Below are 17,401 nucleotides of genomic sequence, written 5' to 3' on the forward strand. Positions count from 1 at the left end.
AGCAGAATATATTATCTTCTCAAGGACACATAAAACATTCTCCAGGAGAGACCACATTAGGCCATAAACCAATTTTCAGTAAGTTTAAAAAGATCAAAATCATACAAACTATCTTCTCTGAACACAATGGAAGAAAGCTAGAAATCAGTAAAATAAGGAAAGCTGGAAATTTTGCAAATACATGGAAATTAGCTCAGTTTTTTTTTTTTTTAAGCTCACTCTTAAACAACTAATGGATGAAAGAAGAAATCACTAGGGAAATTTAAAAATACTTTGAGACAAATGAAAATGAAATCACAACATACTAAAACTTATGGGACACAGTGAAAGCAGTACTTAAGGGGAAAATTTTATAGCTGTAAATGCCCACAGAAAAAAGGAAGAAAGACCTCAAATCAAATAAACTAACTTTACATCTTAAGGGACTAGAAAAAGAGCAAACTAAATCCAAAACTAGCAGAAAGAAGGAAATAACAAAGATGAGCAGGAAAAAATAGAGAATTTAAAAGATAGTAGAGGGGACTTCCCTGGTGGTCCAGTGGTTGAGAATCCACCTTCCAATGCAGGGAACACGGGTTTGATCCCGTGTTGGGGCACTAAGATCCCACATGCTGCAGGGCAACTAAGCCCATGTGTCACAACTACTGAGCCTGCACACTCTAGAGCCTGCACACCACAACCAGAGAGCCCATGCGCTGCAACTACTGAGCCTGTGTGCTCTGGAACCCACACACCACAACGACAGATGCCGCATGCCTCAACGAGGATCCCATGTGCCACAACTAAGACCTAACACAGCCAGATAAGTAAATAAATATTGTTTTTTAAATAGCAGAGGATCAAAACCAAAAGTCAGTTCCTTAAAAAGATAAACAAAATTGAAAAACTTTTAGCTACACTGTCCAATGAAAAAAAGAGAGAAGACACACATAAATAAAATCAGAAATGAAAGTGGGATATTACTACCAACCTTGTAGAGATTAAAGGATTATAAGAAAACACTGAATAATTACATACACACAAATTAGATAATCTAGATAAAACAGATTTCTAGAAACACACAAAGTACCAAAACTGACTCAAGAAGAAATTTAAAAATCTCAATAGACCTGTTAACAAGCAATGGAATCAATAATAAAAAACCTCTCAACAAAGAAAAGTCTAGGACCAGATGACTTCATTGGTAAATTCTACCAAACATTTAAAGAATTAACAATGGACTTCCCTGGTGGCACAGTAGTTAAGAATCTGTCTGTCATTGCAAGGGACACAGGTTCAAGCCCTGGTCCGGGAAGATCCCACATGCTACAGAGCAATGAAGCTCGTGCACCACAACTACTGAGCCTGCACTCTAGACCCTGCGAGCCACAACCAGTGAGCCTGCGTGCCACAACTACTGAGGCCTGCGTGCCTAGAGCCCGTGCTCCACAACAAGAGAAGCCACCGCAATGAGAAGGCTGCACACAACAAAGAGTAGCCCCCGCTCGCCGCAACTACAGAAAGCCCACACACAGCAACAAAACACCCAACACAGCCAAACAAATAAACTTTAAAAAAAAAAAATAAGTAAATAAAGGCTTAACACCATTCTTACTCAAGCTCTTCCAAAAAAAGAGAGAAAGAGGTAAGAGGAGGAACACTTCCTAAGATTCTATGAAGCCACATTATCCTAATACCAAAGCCAGAAAAAGATACAAGAAAAGAACACTACAGACCAATATCCCTTATGAATAAAGAAACAAAATCCTCAACAAAATACTAGCAAACTGAATCCAACAGCACATTAAAATGATTCTAAACTATGACCAAGTGGGATTTATCCCAGGAATGTAAGGGTAGTTCAGATAAGGAAATCACTCAATGCAATACCCCACACAATCATCTCAATAGAAAAGGCACTGGACAAAATTTAACACCATTTTATGAAACAAACACTGAGCAAAACCTTGAAGACACTATGCTAAGTGAAAAAAGCAGTCCCAGTAACATCCAAAAGAATAAAATATGTAGGAATAAATTTAACCAAGGATGTGAAAGACTTGTACATTAAAAACTACAAAACACTGCTTAAAGAAATTAAAGATGACCTAAATAAATGGAAAGACATCCCATGTTCATGGATTGATAAACTCGATATTGTTAAGATGGCAATACTCCCAAAGCTATTTACAGATTCAATGAAATCCCTATCAAAATTCCAATGATATGTTTTGCAGAAACAGAAAAGCTTACCCTCAAATTTGTATGGAACTACAAGAGACCCTAAATAGCAAAAAACAATACTGGAAAAGAAAAACAAAATAAGAGGAATCACATTTCCCAATTTCAGAGCTTATTACAAAGCTATGGTAATCAAAACAGTGTGGTACGGGCAAAATAGACATATCAACCAATGGAACAGAACAGAGTCCACAAATAAATCTTTACATGTATGGCCAACTGATTTTCAATGAGGCTACAAAGAACATTCAATGAGAAACTGCTGGGACAACTGGATATCCACATACAAACAAATGATGCTGGAACCCTACCTCACTTTAGATACAAAAATTAACTCAAAATGGATCAATGACCTAAATATAAGAGCTTACACTATAAACTCTTAGAAGAAACCACAGGGTAAATCACCATGACTTGAATTTGGCAACAGATTCTTGAATTTGACATGAAAAGCACAAGCAACAAAAAGAATAGATAAATTGGACTTCATCAAAATTAAACTTTTGTGAATCAAACAAAGGACATTATCAAGAATGTGAAAAGACAACCTGCAGAATGGGAGAAAGTATCTACAAACCATATATCTGATAATGATCTAGTAACCAGAATATATAAAAAACCCTTACAGCTCAACAACGAAAGGACAACAACCCAATTTAAAACCGGGCAAAGGACTTGAAGAGACACTTCTCCAAAGAAGATATACAAATGGCCAACAAGCAGATGAAAAGATGTCAACATCATGGTCATCAAGGAAATGTAGAACAAATAATAACAGATACTACTTCACACTCACTAGGATGACTTTAATAAAAAACAGAAAACAACAAATGTTGGTAAGGATGTAGAGAAGTATGAACCCTTGTACATTGCTGGTGAGAATGTAACATGGTTCAGCTGCTGTGCAAAACTGCTTGGCAGTTCTTGAAAAAGTTAAGCATACACTACACACCTTTTACAATGGCCAAAATCCAGAACAGTGACACCACTACATCCTGAGAAGATGTGGAGTAACACAGGAACTCTCACTCATTGCTGGTAGGAATGCAAAATGGTACAGCCACTTTGGAGGACAGTTTGGCAGTTTTCTACAAAACTAAACATACTCATACCATATGATCCAGCAATGCCATTTCTTGGTATTTACCCAAAGAAGATGAAAAGTATCTGCACACAAAAATCTGCGCAGAGATGTTTATAACAGCTTTATTTAATAATGCCAAAACTTGGAAGCAACCAAGATGTCCTTCAGGGTTTCCCTGGTGGTACAGTGGTTAAGAATCCACCTGCCAATGCAGGGGACATGGCTTCAAGCCCTGGTCCGGGAAGATGCCACATACCACGGAGCAACTAAGCCCGTGCGCCACAACTACTGAAGCCCATGCTCCTAGAGCCCATGCTCCGCAACAAGAGAAGCCACTGCAATGAGAAGCCCACACACTGCAACGAAGAGTAGCCCCCACTCGCCGCAACTAGAGGAATCCCGCACACAGCAACAAAGACCTGATGCAGCCAAAAATAAAGAAATTTATTAAAAGAAAAAAAGATGTCCTTCAGTGGTGAATGGATAAATAAACTCTGATACATACAGACAATGATATATTATTCAGTGCTAAAAAAAAAAAAAAGAAATGAGCTATCAAGCCATGAAAAAGACATGAAGGAACGTCAAATGCATATTACTAAGTGAAAGAAGCAGATATGAAAAGGGCTACATACTGTATGATTTCAGTTATATGACATTCCAGACAGGCAAAACTATGGAAACAATAAAAAGATCAATGGTAGCAAGGGGTTGGGGTAGTGGTGGGTGAATGAATCAGCAGAGCACAGAGGATTTTTAGGGCAGTGAAAATACTTTGGATGATACTGCATTGATGGATACATATCATCATATATTTGTCCAAACCTACAGAACATTCAATACCAAGAGTGAACCCTAAGATAAACTATGGATTTTGGGTGATTATGCTGTGCCAATGTAGGTACAGAGTGTGTACCACTCTGGTGGAAGATGTTGATAATAGGGGAGGCTATGCATGTGTAGAGGCTGGGGGTATACAGGAAATTTCTATACCTTCCTTTCAATATTGCTATGATCCTAAAACTGCTCTTTAAAAACAAACAAACAAACAAAACCTCTTTAAGTTACATAAAATTTAAAAAGTTAAGTGTAGCATTATCATATGGCTCAAAAATTCCAATCCTAGGTATATACCCAAAAGAAATGAAAACATACGTCTAGTACAGCACGGTGAATATAGTTAACAATATTGGGCTTCCCTGGTGGCACAGTGGTTGAGAGTCCGCCTGCCGATGCAGGGGACACGGGTTCGTGCCCCGGTCCGGGAGGATCCCACATGCCACGGAGCGGCTGGGTCCGTGAGCCATGGCCACTGAGCCTGCACATCCGGAGCCTGTGCTCCGCAGCGGGAGAGGCCACAGCAGTGAGAGGCCCGCATATCGCAAAAACAAACAAACAAACAAAACAAACAAACAAACAAAAACAATATTGTATTGCATATTTTAAAGCTGCTAAGAGACTAAACCTTAAAAGTTCACATCGTAAGAAAAAAAAATTTTATAACTATGTATGGTAATGAATGTTAACTAGACTTATTGTGGTGATCATTTCGCAACATATACAAACGTGGAATCATTATGTTGCACACCTGAAACTAATACAATGCTATGCGTCAATTATACTTAGATTAAAAAATGTCTACACAGAAACTTGAACACAAATGTTTATAAACATTTTCTTTATAAACATAGTGCTATGTTAGCATTATTTGTAATAGTCGTCCATCAGTGGATGAATGGTTAAACAAATTGTGATATATACATACGATGGCATATTATTCAGCCACAAAAAGGAACAAATTACTGAAGTATTGATACATGCTACAACACGGATGAACCCTGGAAACATTAGGCTCAGTGAAAGAAGCCAGACACAAAAAGTCACACATTATATGATTCCATTTATGTGAAATCCAGAATAGGTAAACGCATAGAGACAGAACGCATGTTACTGGGCACCAAGGAGAGGAGGGAGGGAGAAATGGGGAGCAATTGTTTAACAGGTATACGGCTTTCTTCTGGGGTGATGAAAATGTTTTGGAACTAGACAGAGGTGGTGGTTGTGCAACACTGTGAACATACTAAATGCCACTGAATTGTTCGCTTTAAAATGGTTAACTTTTTGTAATATGAATTCCGCCTCAACCTTAAAAAAATGAAAGAAAAAAGTTTTAAGAAAATTTTAATGTTTACTCTTTTAATAATAGCTTTATTGAGATACAATTCATATACCATACAATTAACCCATTTATAGTGTACAATTTAATTGTCTTTACTGTAGTCAGAGTTATGCAATCTTTAAATTTAAAAAATTTTTATCAGCCCCCCCCACAAAAAAAACCCCGGTACCTATTAGCAGTCACTCCCCATTCCCTCCTCTCCTACAGTCAACCACTAATCTACTTTCTGTCTCTATAGATTTGCCTATTTTGTACACTTCTAAGAAACAGAATCATATGTAGTCTTTCGTGACTGGCTTCTTTCACTCAGCATATTTTCATGGAATTTGCTTTATTTTAAATATAAAGTTTGTGCCATGTATTAAAACGTAAGGATAAAAGTAAGGAGACTATTAAAGGACCACTTATGAAAAGAATACAATCACTGAATGCAATGGCAGATCAAGAATCAAAAACAGGAATCCAGCTAAGATGAATTTTTATAAAATATAAACCAATAGATGTGAAGCAAAACCATTATAAGATGCAGTAGAAGCAAATCAAGGTAAAACAAATACGTTAGGGAAAATATTTTACAAAACAAATTGCTGTCCAAAAGAGAAAATTTTCCCTAAAAAAGGTTTAGGAAAAGTAATCACAGGTTTAGTTAAAAAAAGAAACAGGGAGAGCAAAGAATCATTGTCTTTGAGTATAAAAACTCCTCCAATCAGTGTTTCTCAAAATGTGGTCCCTGGACTATGTGCATCAAAATCATCTAAGAACTTGTTTTTAAAATATCAGGGGTTCCCTTGTGGCGCAGTGGCTGGGAATCCGCCTGCCAATGCAAGGGACGTGGGTTTGAGCCCTGGTCCGGGAAGATCCTACTTGCCGCGCAACAACTAAACCCGTGCACCACAACTACTGAGCCTGCATTCTAGAGCCCTCAAGCCACAACTACTGAGCCCGCGAACCACAACTCCTGAAGTCCGTGCACCTACAGCCCACGCTCCACAACAAGAGAAGCCACCTCAATGAGAAGCCTGCACACCGCAGCGAAGAGTAGCCCCCGCTCGCCACAACTAGAGAAAAGCCCACATGCAGCAACGAAGAGCCAATGCAGCCAAAAATAAAATAATTTATTTTAAAAAGAAATTATATTTCTGGTCTGTGCCCCAGACAATCACCAAAGATGGGACGCTGTAAACTATTTTTTATAAGTTTCCAGATGACTCTCATAAACACTAAAGTTTGAGAACTTAATATCTAATTAACACAAATTAATGCAAATAATTAAATGTGTGTAAGAGACAAGAGAATCATGACAGCAGTAAAGTGCCATGAAAAAGAGCAAGGTGAAAGAGAGCAAAGAAAAAAAATTTTTGCACATTGCGCTGTTGAGAAAACGTAAAGTGATGTTTGAAAACTCTTGTTGATTTGATCTTGGAAAAAAATTCCAAATGTGTAAATATGCAAGCCATTCTACTAATACTTGTGAGGACCACTCAGGATATGAATAGGAAGGCACTCATAAATGTAAAGTTGCATGGCAGAGAGAGCACATAGTTGATACCCAAATGTTTGTTGATGTCAGACTATTTTTATAGCAAGTACTGTTACATTTAATTATCTCCATTCTTAACTCTGATAACCTAGACAAAACTAAACTTTTTGCAGCAGTAATCTTTACACGAACAACAGCATAAATTGTCAACTATTATGTCACATACTGACGTGCAAGTTCAGGGTCAAGACATTTACTTTCAGACCAAGTTAATCTCTGTTTTTATGGTAAGACTTATGTAAACAAGGACAGACAAAATTAGAGTTAAACTTCTCAAGGCTAAGAGCACTGCATGATAGAACTCAAATTTCCCTGAAAATCACTAAAATATGCATTCAAGGATAGCCTTTATTATTTTAACTGTAAGCAAAGATTCCTGAAGATGAAGTATTAAGTTCTAATTCATAATTTTACTTCAGTGAGGAAATTCCACTTTGGCTTAGCAGAGTTAAAGAAAGGAAGTTCACTTTTATAACTCAAAGGAGCTCACTAACAGAATGCAAAATTTGTCCATTTTCCCCATAAAAGGCATCCTCCCACTATAAATTCATAAACCTAATTAAAGTGCTAAATTCTAAAGTCTCTTTGACTCATTTAGATTAAGCCTTACAATGTATCTGGAAACCCAATTATATTCCATCAAACATTAAGAAGCAGATGTTTCAACATTTCCAGACATGGCTCTTACACACCTTGTAAATGAAACAAACTATACTGGGGGAATGAAGTAGGTAACACATGAAAATATATTACATGGGAGGTTATGTTGCTTTCAAAGGAGATTTTTATTTCTTATCAACATTTGGCTTGATACATGAAGGTCTAGAAGCATCTAAGAGCTCTTTTTGACACTTTTTCATTTCACAGCTTATGTTTCAAAAGTCAGAAACCCTAGAATTGAGTAAAGCCTCAAAGCAGGTTAAGATACAGATGTGTGGACTTCTTCATTAAAGGTTTCACATTTCCTCCCAATAAGCAGTCAACCAACATTCATCATTAAGCCCCAACTCCCTAAACACCTCTCACATGTTCAACGTGGCCTCTTCTTCACACAAGTCCAGTGCAACCTATCCACACGCGCACACACACCAACAGTCTCCAAGTCACCCACACTGGCACAAAAGCCTCTCAACATTCATCTGGTTGCTAATCAAGGGCTATTCTTGACACTGCCTGTTATCTCTTTTTCCCTTTCTACCGCAATACTCACTACTCAAAACAACAAAAGAAACAAGTTCGTTTTCTCTAACCACTGAGAGCTTCTCTAACTCTATACACCTCTCTCTCTTTTCCCCCCTTACTCTCTATCCTGCCTTTGTTATTCAGAAGGTGCAGGGTCTGGGAAAATCTCACTCACCTCATGCTATAGGCACCAGCACCCAGTTCCTGGCCGATCCCGGAAAGACTAGCATCAAAGTCCTGCACCAGCCCGGATTCAATCACCTCATCGGCCAGAGGCAGCTTCAGAGCCCAGGCCATCCTGGCTCCTTCCTTGCCTCAGGAGACACCGTTTCTCGTACAAAGGCGAGCAGTGTGATTCTACCCAACGGGGGCAAGACTGCAAGACTGTAGAAAACTCCAAACCAAGATCTCCCCCGCAGTACTCACCAGCCGCCCCCAAGCCCCACCCGCACTGCCCACACAACTAATCTCCCGCACCCTTGTCTCCTCGCTCTTGGCTGCCCTGACTTCCAAAAATCCCTACCCCCACCCCCACCCTCACCTCCACCCCCGCCCAGCTCTCCGGAGCCGCGCGAGGGTCCTTTGGCTTCACTCTTCCCGGCTGCCCAAAGGCAACCCTGGACCCCTCGCACTCCCACTCTTTGGGCTCTCTCCTTGAACTCGTGATGGTCACTCGCTGCTTTCTAAACAGACCAGCAGCAGCGACCCGCTACCTACCCTGCGCGCCCACGCCGCTTTCCCACCTTTTCCCCCCGCCCCTTTCTGCGGGAAACCCCCCCTCCCTCCCGGGAACCAGTCTCCCTTTCCCCTCCAGGCCTCGCTTCCGGTCAGTCCCAAAATCACTTCCGGTCACCCCTTCTCAATCCCACGGCTCTTAGAACCAAATCCAGGTTTCCGCTGAGTCGACTCCCAGCCCTCTGCAGCCCCCCACGGCCTCAAAGCATGGGTGGAGAAAGCTCAGCACCGGCTTGAATCCCAGACTCGCCAGGTTCCTCCACCGCCCACCGCCCCAGCGCCAGCCAATCATGGCGCCCTCTTCCTTCTCGGGTCCGAAGAACGTGTATCACCCTGACGCTAGCCAATGAAGAAGCGACTTCGCCGGCCTCGGCAGTGATGATAGGCTAGCTACGCCACGGCTCTCTGCCCGCGGGAGATGGGCGGGGGGATCTGGCAGAGGAAAGGGCGTGCGTTCAAACGTCCCTCCTTGGGGCTACCTGAGTTCTGGCGTCCGCTAAGTAAGCGAGTCAGCACCCTACGGCGTGGGTGGAGCTTTGGCTCTAGTCTTATTGTTGAACCCACACCCACACCCTGGCTGACTTACCTAAACGCTCCTAACAAGCGTTTGTTTGCTCGTGGAATACTGTCTCATAAAACTCACCTCTTAACGGGGTCAAGGCTGCTTCAGTCCCACTTCCCTGGATAGTCTTTTTTTTTTTTTTGCGGTACGCGGGCGTCTCACTGTTGTGGCCTCTCCCGTTGCGGAGCACGGGCTCCGGACGCGCAGGCTCAGCGGCCATGGCTCACGGGCCCAGCCGCTCCGCGGCATGTGGGAGACTCCCGGACCGGGGCACGAATCCGTGTCCCCTGCACCGGCAGGCGGTCTCTCAACCACTGTGCCACCAGGGAATCCCTGTATCACATCTTATTTATCCATTCCTCTGTTGATGGACATTTAGGTTGCTTCCATGTCCTGGCTATTGTAAATAGTGCTGCAATGAACATTGGGGTGGATGTATCTTTTCAAATTACGGTTTTCTCCAGGTATATGCCCAGGAGTGGGATTGCTGGATCATATGGTAGTTCCATTTTTAGTTTTTTAAGGAAACTCCATACTGTTCTCCATAATGGTTGTACCAATTTACATTCCCACCAACAGTGTAGGAGGGTTTCCTTTTCTCCACACCCTCTCCAGTATTTATTGTTTGTAGATTTTTTGGTGATGGCCATTGTGACCGGTGTCAGGTGATACCTTACTGTAGTTTTAATGTGCATTTCTCTAATAATTAGTGATGTTAAGCATCTTTTCATGTGTGACTACCTAGTTTTAACTCTTCACATCTTCCTACACTCCAGACAGCAAGCCTTTGAGGCCCAGTCTGGCTTTTTTGATGGACCCTGCAGTTAAGAGAAAAGGCATCTGAAGTATAAGGCAGTCTTTTGGGACTGAGCCCTTTACCTGTGGAATCTGATGCCATCTCTGGGTAGGTAATGTCAGAATTGAACTGAGCTCTCAGACACACTGCTAGTGCCTGAGAAATGCTTTTTGGTGTGGGGAAGCCTGCACACACACCCATTGGAGTTGGGTTCAGGAGCCCAGAGGAACATCCCAGACTTGGGAATAGAAACTGCAGTCCCTCCACAAACCCACCCCTCTTCCTTTAAAGATTTCCTGGGCCAGTTTGCCAAGAACCACACTCAAACTGGTCTGAGCCAGTGGTAACAGCTTCCACTGACTCTTCTGCTGGGAGCTGTTGGGAGATGCCTCTCTCCATTCAGGGCCAGTTGCGGCCCAGATTCCATTCACTCCCACACATCACAGTCCAAACCTTGCAGCGCTGATGCTGAAGCCTCTGTACCTGCTTTCTCCCAGTAGCTTGAAGTCAGGGACTCAGCTCCTGTTGTTTCCTTGAAAGGGAGGGTACAAATGCATTCAGTCATCTATCTGATATTTATCAAGCACCTGCTCTGTGCCCTTGGCCTCGGTCCTGAGGGGTTGCAGTCTAGTGTGGACAGCCAATATTAGGGTTGTGAGATCTATGCAGAGGTGAGTGCTGGCTTCTGTGTCATTTTGGGCCTCATTATGTCGAGTGCTGTAAAGCCCCTCTGATCCCCAAGCCTGATGTCAGCGTCTTAGGCATCTCTTGTCCCTTGGGTTGGGGAGGGGGGCGGAGCATGATCTAGAGCCCAGCACAGTGCCTGGCCCAGGAATGCCGGTTGGGTGGAATCAAAGGTGATGCCTTGTCGTCACCAGTTTAGATTATGTAGCCCAGACCTCATCAGTACCAAGGAGGTGGAGGGGGGAGGAGGGAGGGTTGCAGGGGAGCATGGCATGAACCCTACTCCTAGGAGGGAGAGACCCTTTTTACAGCCATGCTCTCCCAGCCCTGAGGCCAGGTGGCAGGCCTGCCCATAACATTTGCAGACCTGGGGAAAAGCACAAAGGAAGACCCACTTACCATATATCTAAATTTTTATAAAGCATAATCAACCTAATTGTGACTGTTCTCGCCTCCTATCATGATAAGCATACCTTCATAATGACCGGGAAGGCCAGGTTTGAATTTGGACTTCTAAGACTCCTTGATGTTCTGTGCTAGAATGTGACCCAGTCCTGGCCCCCCAGCCTGCAGCCTGCCTTCTCTTCCCCCTCGCAGCACCCCCTCACATTTAAAAGGGCTTTGTGTATACGTATCAGCATTCAGTCTGCACAGCCAAGCTCCATCCACCCAGCTTTCTGACAAACAGCTGCCTCTCGGTCACATCTTGGGCCAGGAGTGTATACACCAACAGCACAATCTATTATCTATTACTATTACCCAGGGAAGAGGGGCTAGAAAGTGGGCTTGGCAGGGAATTGTGGGGTCCTAGGTATCAGGGGGTGATCTAGAAGGAAAAAGGGCACATCCCCAGCCTTCCCTGGTGGCGCAGTGGTTGAGAGTCCGCCTGCCAATGCAGGGGACACGGGTTCGTGCCCCGGTCCGGGAAGATCCCACGTGCCGCGGAGCGGCTGGGCCCGTGAGCCATGGCTGCTGAGCCTGCGCGTCCGGAGCCTGTGCTCCGCAACGGGAGAGGCCACAACAGTGAGAGGACCACATACCGCAAAAAAAAAAAAAAAAAAAAAAAGGCATATCCCCTTGACCCTGCACCCAATGAGGAGAGTCCCGGCTGGAGGGCCTGGGCGGGGAAGTAGGAGTTCAGGGCACTGATCCTCTTGCAGTGGGATTTTCCCGGCCACAGACTCTGACAGCAAAGCCAGCTCCTCCCCTGGTCTCTGACACTGATTCCCTCACATCACCCTGAGAGGTAGAAGAGAAACAAGCAGACCAGTACAAAAGAAAAAATACCGTTTATTCCACACAACTACATCAAGTGCTTCTCCCCCATTCTCCCCTCCTGACCCCTCACTCCAGCTCTCAGCAGACTTTGTCCCACGTCCGGGATCAGTCAGAACCTCAGCGTCAGAGCCTGGCCTAGGAGACAGGAAGGGAATCTAGGCATCGGAAGGTGATTGGATTTCCAAGGACACAAAAATGTCAGGGTCTCTCATTCCAAAGTCAAATGGGTTCCTTAACCCATTGGACTGAATTCTTTCCCTGGACCCCACCTGGATAAAATGCCTTGATCAGTGCAGGGTCAAAGGCCCCAGCCAATTCATTAAGCCATAGAAAGTTTTGGTCTTTGAAACAATAACAAACAAAACACATGCAAACAGTTAAGCCATTTCTGCCCTTTCTCCTGCCTTTCCATGGTAAAGGAGCCACTGAGATCTGGCTGATAACCAGAAAGGTGCTTTCAAAACAAAATTGATAGCAACTCCCTTCAGAACCTGATGCTACTCAAAACAAAAATATAAACAAAACAAAAAACCCACCTCAGGGCCATTGCTGCTCTCTGGGGGCCCTGTGGTAGGGGAAACAAGAGCAGAGATCAGGCCGGTGAGCTCTGGTTTGGGCACACTTCAGGGGCATCCTGTACCCCCCTGCCTGGGGAATTCAGCCTGCAAACATTCTGCCCCTGGACTTGTTCCTCTGAAAGACCAACTCGTCATTCCAGCAGAGGAAAAAATGCTTTAGTTCTAGCCCAGCCTTGGGAAGACACATTTAGATGCGGGAGGAGCTAAGAAGCATGGCCAGGCCTAATTTAGAGCAGCAGTGCATCCGCTTTTTCCTGCCGTGTCACAGGACAGATGGTGTCCTCCCGCATATCCACTGCCACGGACACGCCCTGGGCTATATGCTACTCCCAGGGCACCAGCCACGACCCACCTGTCTCTCCCAAAAAAGAAAGCATATCTGAACACAAGGGCTTGAGGGTAAAGACCCATATCTGTCTAATTTATTGAACTATAAGTGATCGAATCCTTTACAAACTCTGGCGCTACTTTATTCTTACTGAAACCTTGTTTACAACACCCCTCTCAAGTGAGCTCGTCATCTCATTGAGACAGGTTGATAACCCTGAACTTGAGTGCGGAACCTTACCCTTGGAGACGTAGTCTCTCCCGGGAGGCTGGGGCAGACAAGGTGCCCACCTGCTTCCTCATCCTCCACCACACTCGAGCACGTTTCGTTGGTCAGGATGCAGTGGCGTGGGGTAGGCGGGAGCGGGCCATTGGACACACAACTGCCTTCTCACTGGCAGAGCTACCAAGAGGGCGGCCACACTGGCTTTGTAGGGCCTGGGAGGGGGCAGCTGCAGGCAGGAAAGGAAATACAGCATGCCAGAGGAAGCGAGGCTAGGCTCTGCACCAGTGTCTGACAGAGGTGGTGATGTGCCCTCGCCTGGCAGTCACCTCTTCAGGGTTTATTGTAGAGACCTAGAGACCTGGCTCTGTAAGGACAGGAGTTGTGAAAGGAGGGGGTGGCTCACCCCTGTGACTTGTGTGTGACCCTTTAAATCTAGTCTACACAGCAAGTCTGGGCTCATCTCAGCAAACCTTGCAGTGCTCTCCTGATCCCCTACTGAATTCCAGGGGAGGCCCAGCCACAGTGAGGCTGGGAAACTCACTTAACAGCTCGGATGAGATGCCAACCCCCAATGTACCATAGCTACCCTCTCTGAAGGCAAACCCCAGCCTGCTCCAGGGGTATTCTTAGCTTAGAAGCGCACTGTGGGGACTGCTTACACAAACACGTGGTCTAAGACTCTGGACAAAGTTAGATTTCTCCTCCAGTATCCAAGACTTCAAGTTCCAAAGAAAATTAGAGTTAAGTCACTTTCCACAAAGAGACCTTCCAGGGCTGCCATCAGCTCTTTCTGGATCTTGGCTTTTTTTCCCCAGGGCCTTGCTGTCTGGCTTCTTGTTTAATTTGCTGCTTCTGAGAAGGGCCCAGGACTGGGGGGGCGGTGAGTGTGAGGACAAGAGAGAGTCAGCATTCCTTTCCTCATTTCCACCCCCCCACCCCCCAACCCAGTGCCTGCTTAGCTGGGCCGGAGGATTTTCCAGGCTGCAAGCTCTCTTAACCACACCATTCTGATGTGGAGATGGCCAGGGACAGAGATCAGATTAAAATCTGGGCAGATGGCCTTATTTACTAAGTTCCCAACCTGCTATAGACCCAGGTCAACTCCAGGACAGCTAGAGTTCACTGTTGCTTCCTTCCAACATGATTTACAAAAGAAAAGATTCTGTTTTAGGGCAATTTTCCACCCTCCCAAAGGAACCAGGGAGAGATGGGGAGAGGAGATCACATGTTCTGGCCCCAGGGCTGTGGAAACCTTCTGACCTTGAGGTCGAGGCAGACATGGCATCTGACCTTCTGAGCAGCGCATCACCCTTTTCAGAATTGTATGTGTTGGGTTCTTTCAGGGGACAGTGTACCTGCAGGCAGAGGGTGGGGGACGGGGGGGGGGGGGTGTGAGGCTGTGTTTCTGCTGGACTAGCCACCGTACCTGCCAGAGGAGCAAAGGAGGAGGGAGAGTGGAAAGAGAATGCTGTCGGAAACAAGAGCTAATGGCCAGTCGTCCTCAGAGGCTGCAGCAGCCCTGCCCCAGAGAGGGGAGTTTCCGGTTCCCAACCAGAATTCACCCTTCAAAAACCACATTAGCAAAGTGCTTCTTCAAGTGACACCACAAATCCCCTCCCTTGGCGTGACCATGCCCAAGCCTGGAGGTCTCAGACGGGCCCCACTGCCCTCCCCAGGATGTGGACGATATGGGGGGAGGGGGAGGGGGCTGAAACACAGGCGCACAGTGTAGTCTCACGACCCAGGGCAAACACAGCCACGTGTGGCAGAATGACAGATGCCGCAGGGCGGTGGCTGCAGCCGGGTGCCAAGGGAAGGTACAAAGTGCTGGAACACAGGGCTGGGGGCTCAGCCCTAAGGGATCTGAAAGACATTCAGCTTGCTGGTGTTCTTGAGCGTCTGACGCCGGTTGCAGAACCAGACCCGCACGACCTCCCGGTCATAGTTGAGCTCCTTAGCAATCTCGGTGATCTCCTGGCCTGTGGGCAGCGGGTTCTTCTCGAAGTAGGCGTTAAGAGCCTCTATGGCCTGGGGGGTAAAGGAGGTGCGGCGCTTGCGTTTCTTGGAGGGCTCGCCTCCCACAAATTCCATCAGGTTCTGCTGGCCTTCCTGGTTCCGGAGTTCGGCTTCATTCAGCCACTTCTCCAGCACTGGCTTCAGCTTCTGCGCGCTCTTGGGCGTGATGTCCAGCTTCTCAAACCTGTAGGTGACCCAAGCCCAGGAAGGAACAGTGAGAGTGTCTTACTCCCCACACCGGGCGTGAGCGCTGTCCACAAGGGGCTGCTCCTCTTGGGGCTGGTGGGGCTGTGCTCAGTGTTCCCCTCACCACCCCCACTAAAACGCCCTGGCTCGGCCAAGCCCAGACTCCTCGGACTGTCCTGTATCCCAGGTCATAACAGGGAGACCATTCCCATGGCCTCGGTTCAGTAGTGCGATGATAACAGGGCAACTGCTTTAGTGAGCACCATTCCAGAACTTTCGTATCCTAATTGGTGAGGTCCTCTAAGGAGTCATCTCGAGAGGCCTCCAGAGATGCCAAACGGATGTCGCAAGTACTGTCCTCCTCCAACTGCAGCATCTCTAAGACAGAATACTCTTTCTGGCTGAGCCCCGATGCGACTACAGAATTCCCAACATGCCACGGTAGTCTAATAGTCACTCTAGTCTAATCTATATAATTGGCGGGCAGATGAAACCTCTTGGCCATCCCTGAACCGTGTGTTTTTTCGTGTTTGAAACCCTCGGCTATCCTTCATTTCTTTTCTTTGTTTGTTTGTTTGGTTTGGGCCATGTAATGTGGCTTGCGGGATCTTAGTTCCCCGAACAGGGATTGAACCTGGGACCCTAGCAGTGTCCTAACCACTAGACCGGCAGGGAATTCCCTACCCCTCCTTTAATACCGGCACCAGAACCGGTCTGTACGCTGCACACAGAAAAATCAGCTACATCACTTTATAGTCATGCCTCAAAAGAGGGGGAGATGGGAGCATGATGGGGTGATAGTGGGTTAGAGTTGAGAACCAAGCCAGAACTGAAGTTCCCACTTTTGTGACTAATTTCGTAAGTTGTTCTCCTGTCCCTCTAGGATTCCTAAGTGGATCATGATCCTGGCTTTCCCATAAAAGACAATAGAAATGCTCAGGATTTGGGGCTAAACTTCAGAGGGCCCCCAGAAAAACTTTGGCTACTCGAGGTGTTCATGTCTACCCTTAGAACAGCTTTCCTTGTCCGGAAGAGGGTGGAAGCCAGGGAGAATATGGAAAAGGGCCGGATCACCTGGGCCCCTGTGAGTGCCCTGACCTTGTCCAAGGCAGCCTTACTCACCGGCAGATGGCTGACTGGCTGTAGGCTGGGCCTTCCGTCGCGGTCAGAGCCTGACCCACCTGGGTCTGCGTGAGGCCCAGGGATAGCCGCCGGATCTTAAAGTTCTTGGCAAACTCCCGGATCTCTTCTAAGTTGATCCCGTCCTCATCCAGACTCGGGGTATGTGGCTCTAGGCCAGAGGAAGGGGGCAGGGGTGTGTGTAAGACAGACAACCTTCACTGCTTATCTTGCCCATTGGCCTAGCCTGGTGCTGTAGTGAGGGATAAGGACATTTGACAAAAGACCTATGTACCCTTAAGACCCTCATCACCCCTGTCCCCAAGACATATAAAACTTGGGGGTAAGGGGCCAGGACCAATGTGCATAGAGGTAGAGGCCTATTTTCAAGTTCTTCCAGCTCTAACTGTTGACCCTCCCCCATTCTCCCCAGCCTGGCCCCAAGCACACCTGTTGGGCATCCACATTCCTCAAATGCTGGGTGAGAGACCATAGGGGAGACAGCCAATGGCTTGGCTTCTCAGAGAAGCAGCCAGACAGCTGGCTAAGCAGCCTCCACCATCATCATGCATAGAATGCAGCTCCACAGAATGAGAATAAGAAAGCCAGTTCCTGGCAATGGGCCTGTGCCCTTCCCCTGTGGACTCAAGGAAGTTTATTAAGGAGAGCGTCATCTGATGAGGTCATCT

At 45.9% G+C, this 17,401-nt stretch overlaps 2 protein-coding genes across 17 annotated transcripts in view; both read right to left on the minus strand.

Annotated features, from left to right (window-relative positions):
• TFCP2 (transcription factor CP2) overlaps window positions 1-9,303 on the minus strand; it is a 51,563-nt gene extending 42,260 nt beyond the window's left edge. The window contains exon 1 of one of the 4 annotated variants that reach the window (XR_010932403.1): window positions 8,381-9,300. Coding sequence is in view for 3 of the 4 variants with exons in the window: in XM_067696546.1 (XP_067552647.1) it covers window positions 8,381-8,502 (122 nt within the window). In the remaining variant the exon portion in view is untranslated. Of the gene's footprint in view, window positions 1-8,380 lie in introns of all 4 variants that reach the window. The other 3 variants (XM_067696546.1, XM_067696545.1, XM_067696544.1) reach the window with 3 other exon arrangements.
• Window positions 9,304-12,252: 2,949 nt separating this feature from the next.
• POU6F1 (POU class 6 homeobox 1) overlaps window positions 12,253-17,401 on the minus strand; it is a 72,585-nt gene continuing 67,436 nt past the window's right edge. For 12 of the 13 annotated variants that reach the window (XM_067696559.1, XM_067696556.1, XM_067696557.1 and 9 more), the window contains 2 exons: window positions 16,716-16,884; window positions 12,253-15,591 (listed from right to left, as the gene is read on the minus strand). In XM_067696559.1, the coding sequence (XP_067552660.1) occupies window positions 15,246-15,591; window positions 16,716-16,884 (515 nt within the window). In that variant the 3' untranslated portion in view covers window positions 12,253-15,245. The remainder of the gene's footprint in view (window positions 15,592-16,715; window positions 16,885-17,401) is intronic. The other variant, XR_010932406.1, reaches the window with a different exon arrangement.

The sequence above is a fragment of the Pseudorca crassidens genome, chromosome 11 (assembly GCF_039906515.1).
Source record: "Pseudorca crassidens isolate mPseCra1 chromosome 11, mPseCra1.hap1, whole genome shotgun sequence".
In the NCBI taxonomy this organism is placed as follows: Eukaryota; Metazoa; Chordata; class Mammalia; order Artiodactyla; family Delphinidae; genus Pseudorca; species Pseudorca crassidens.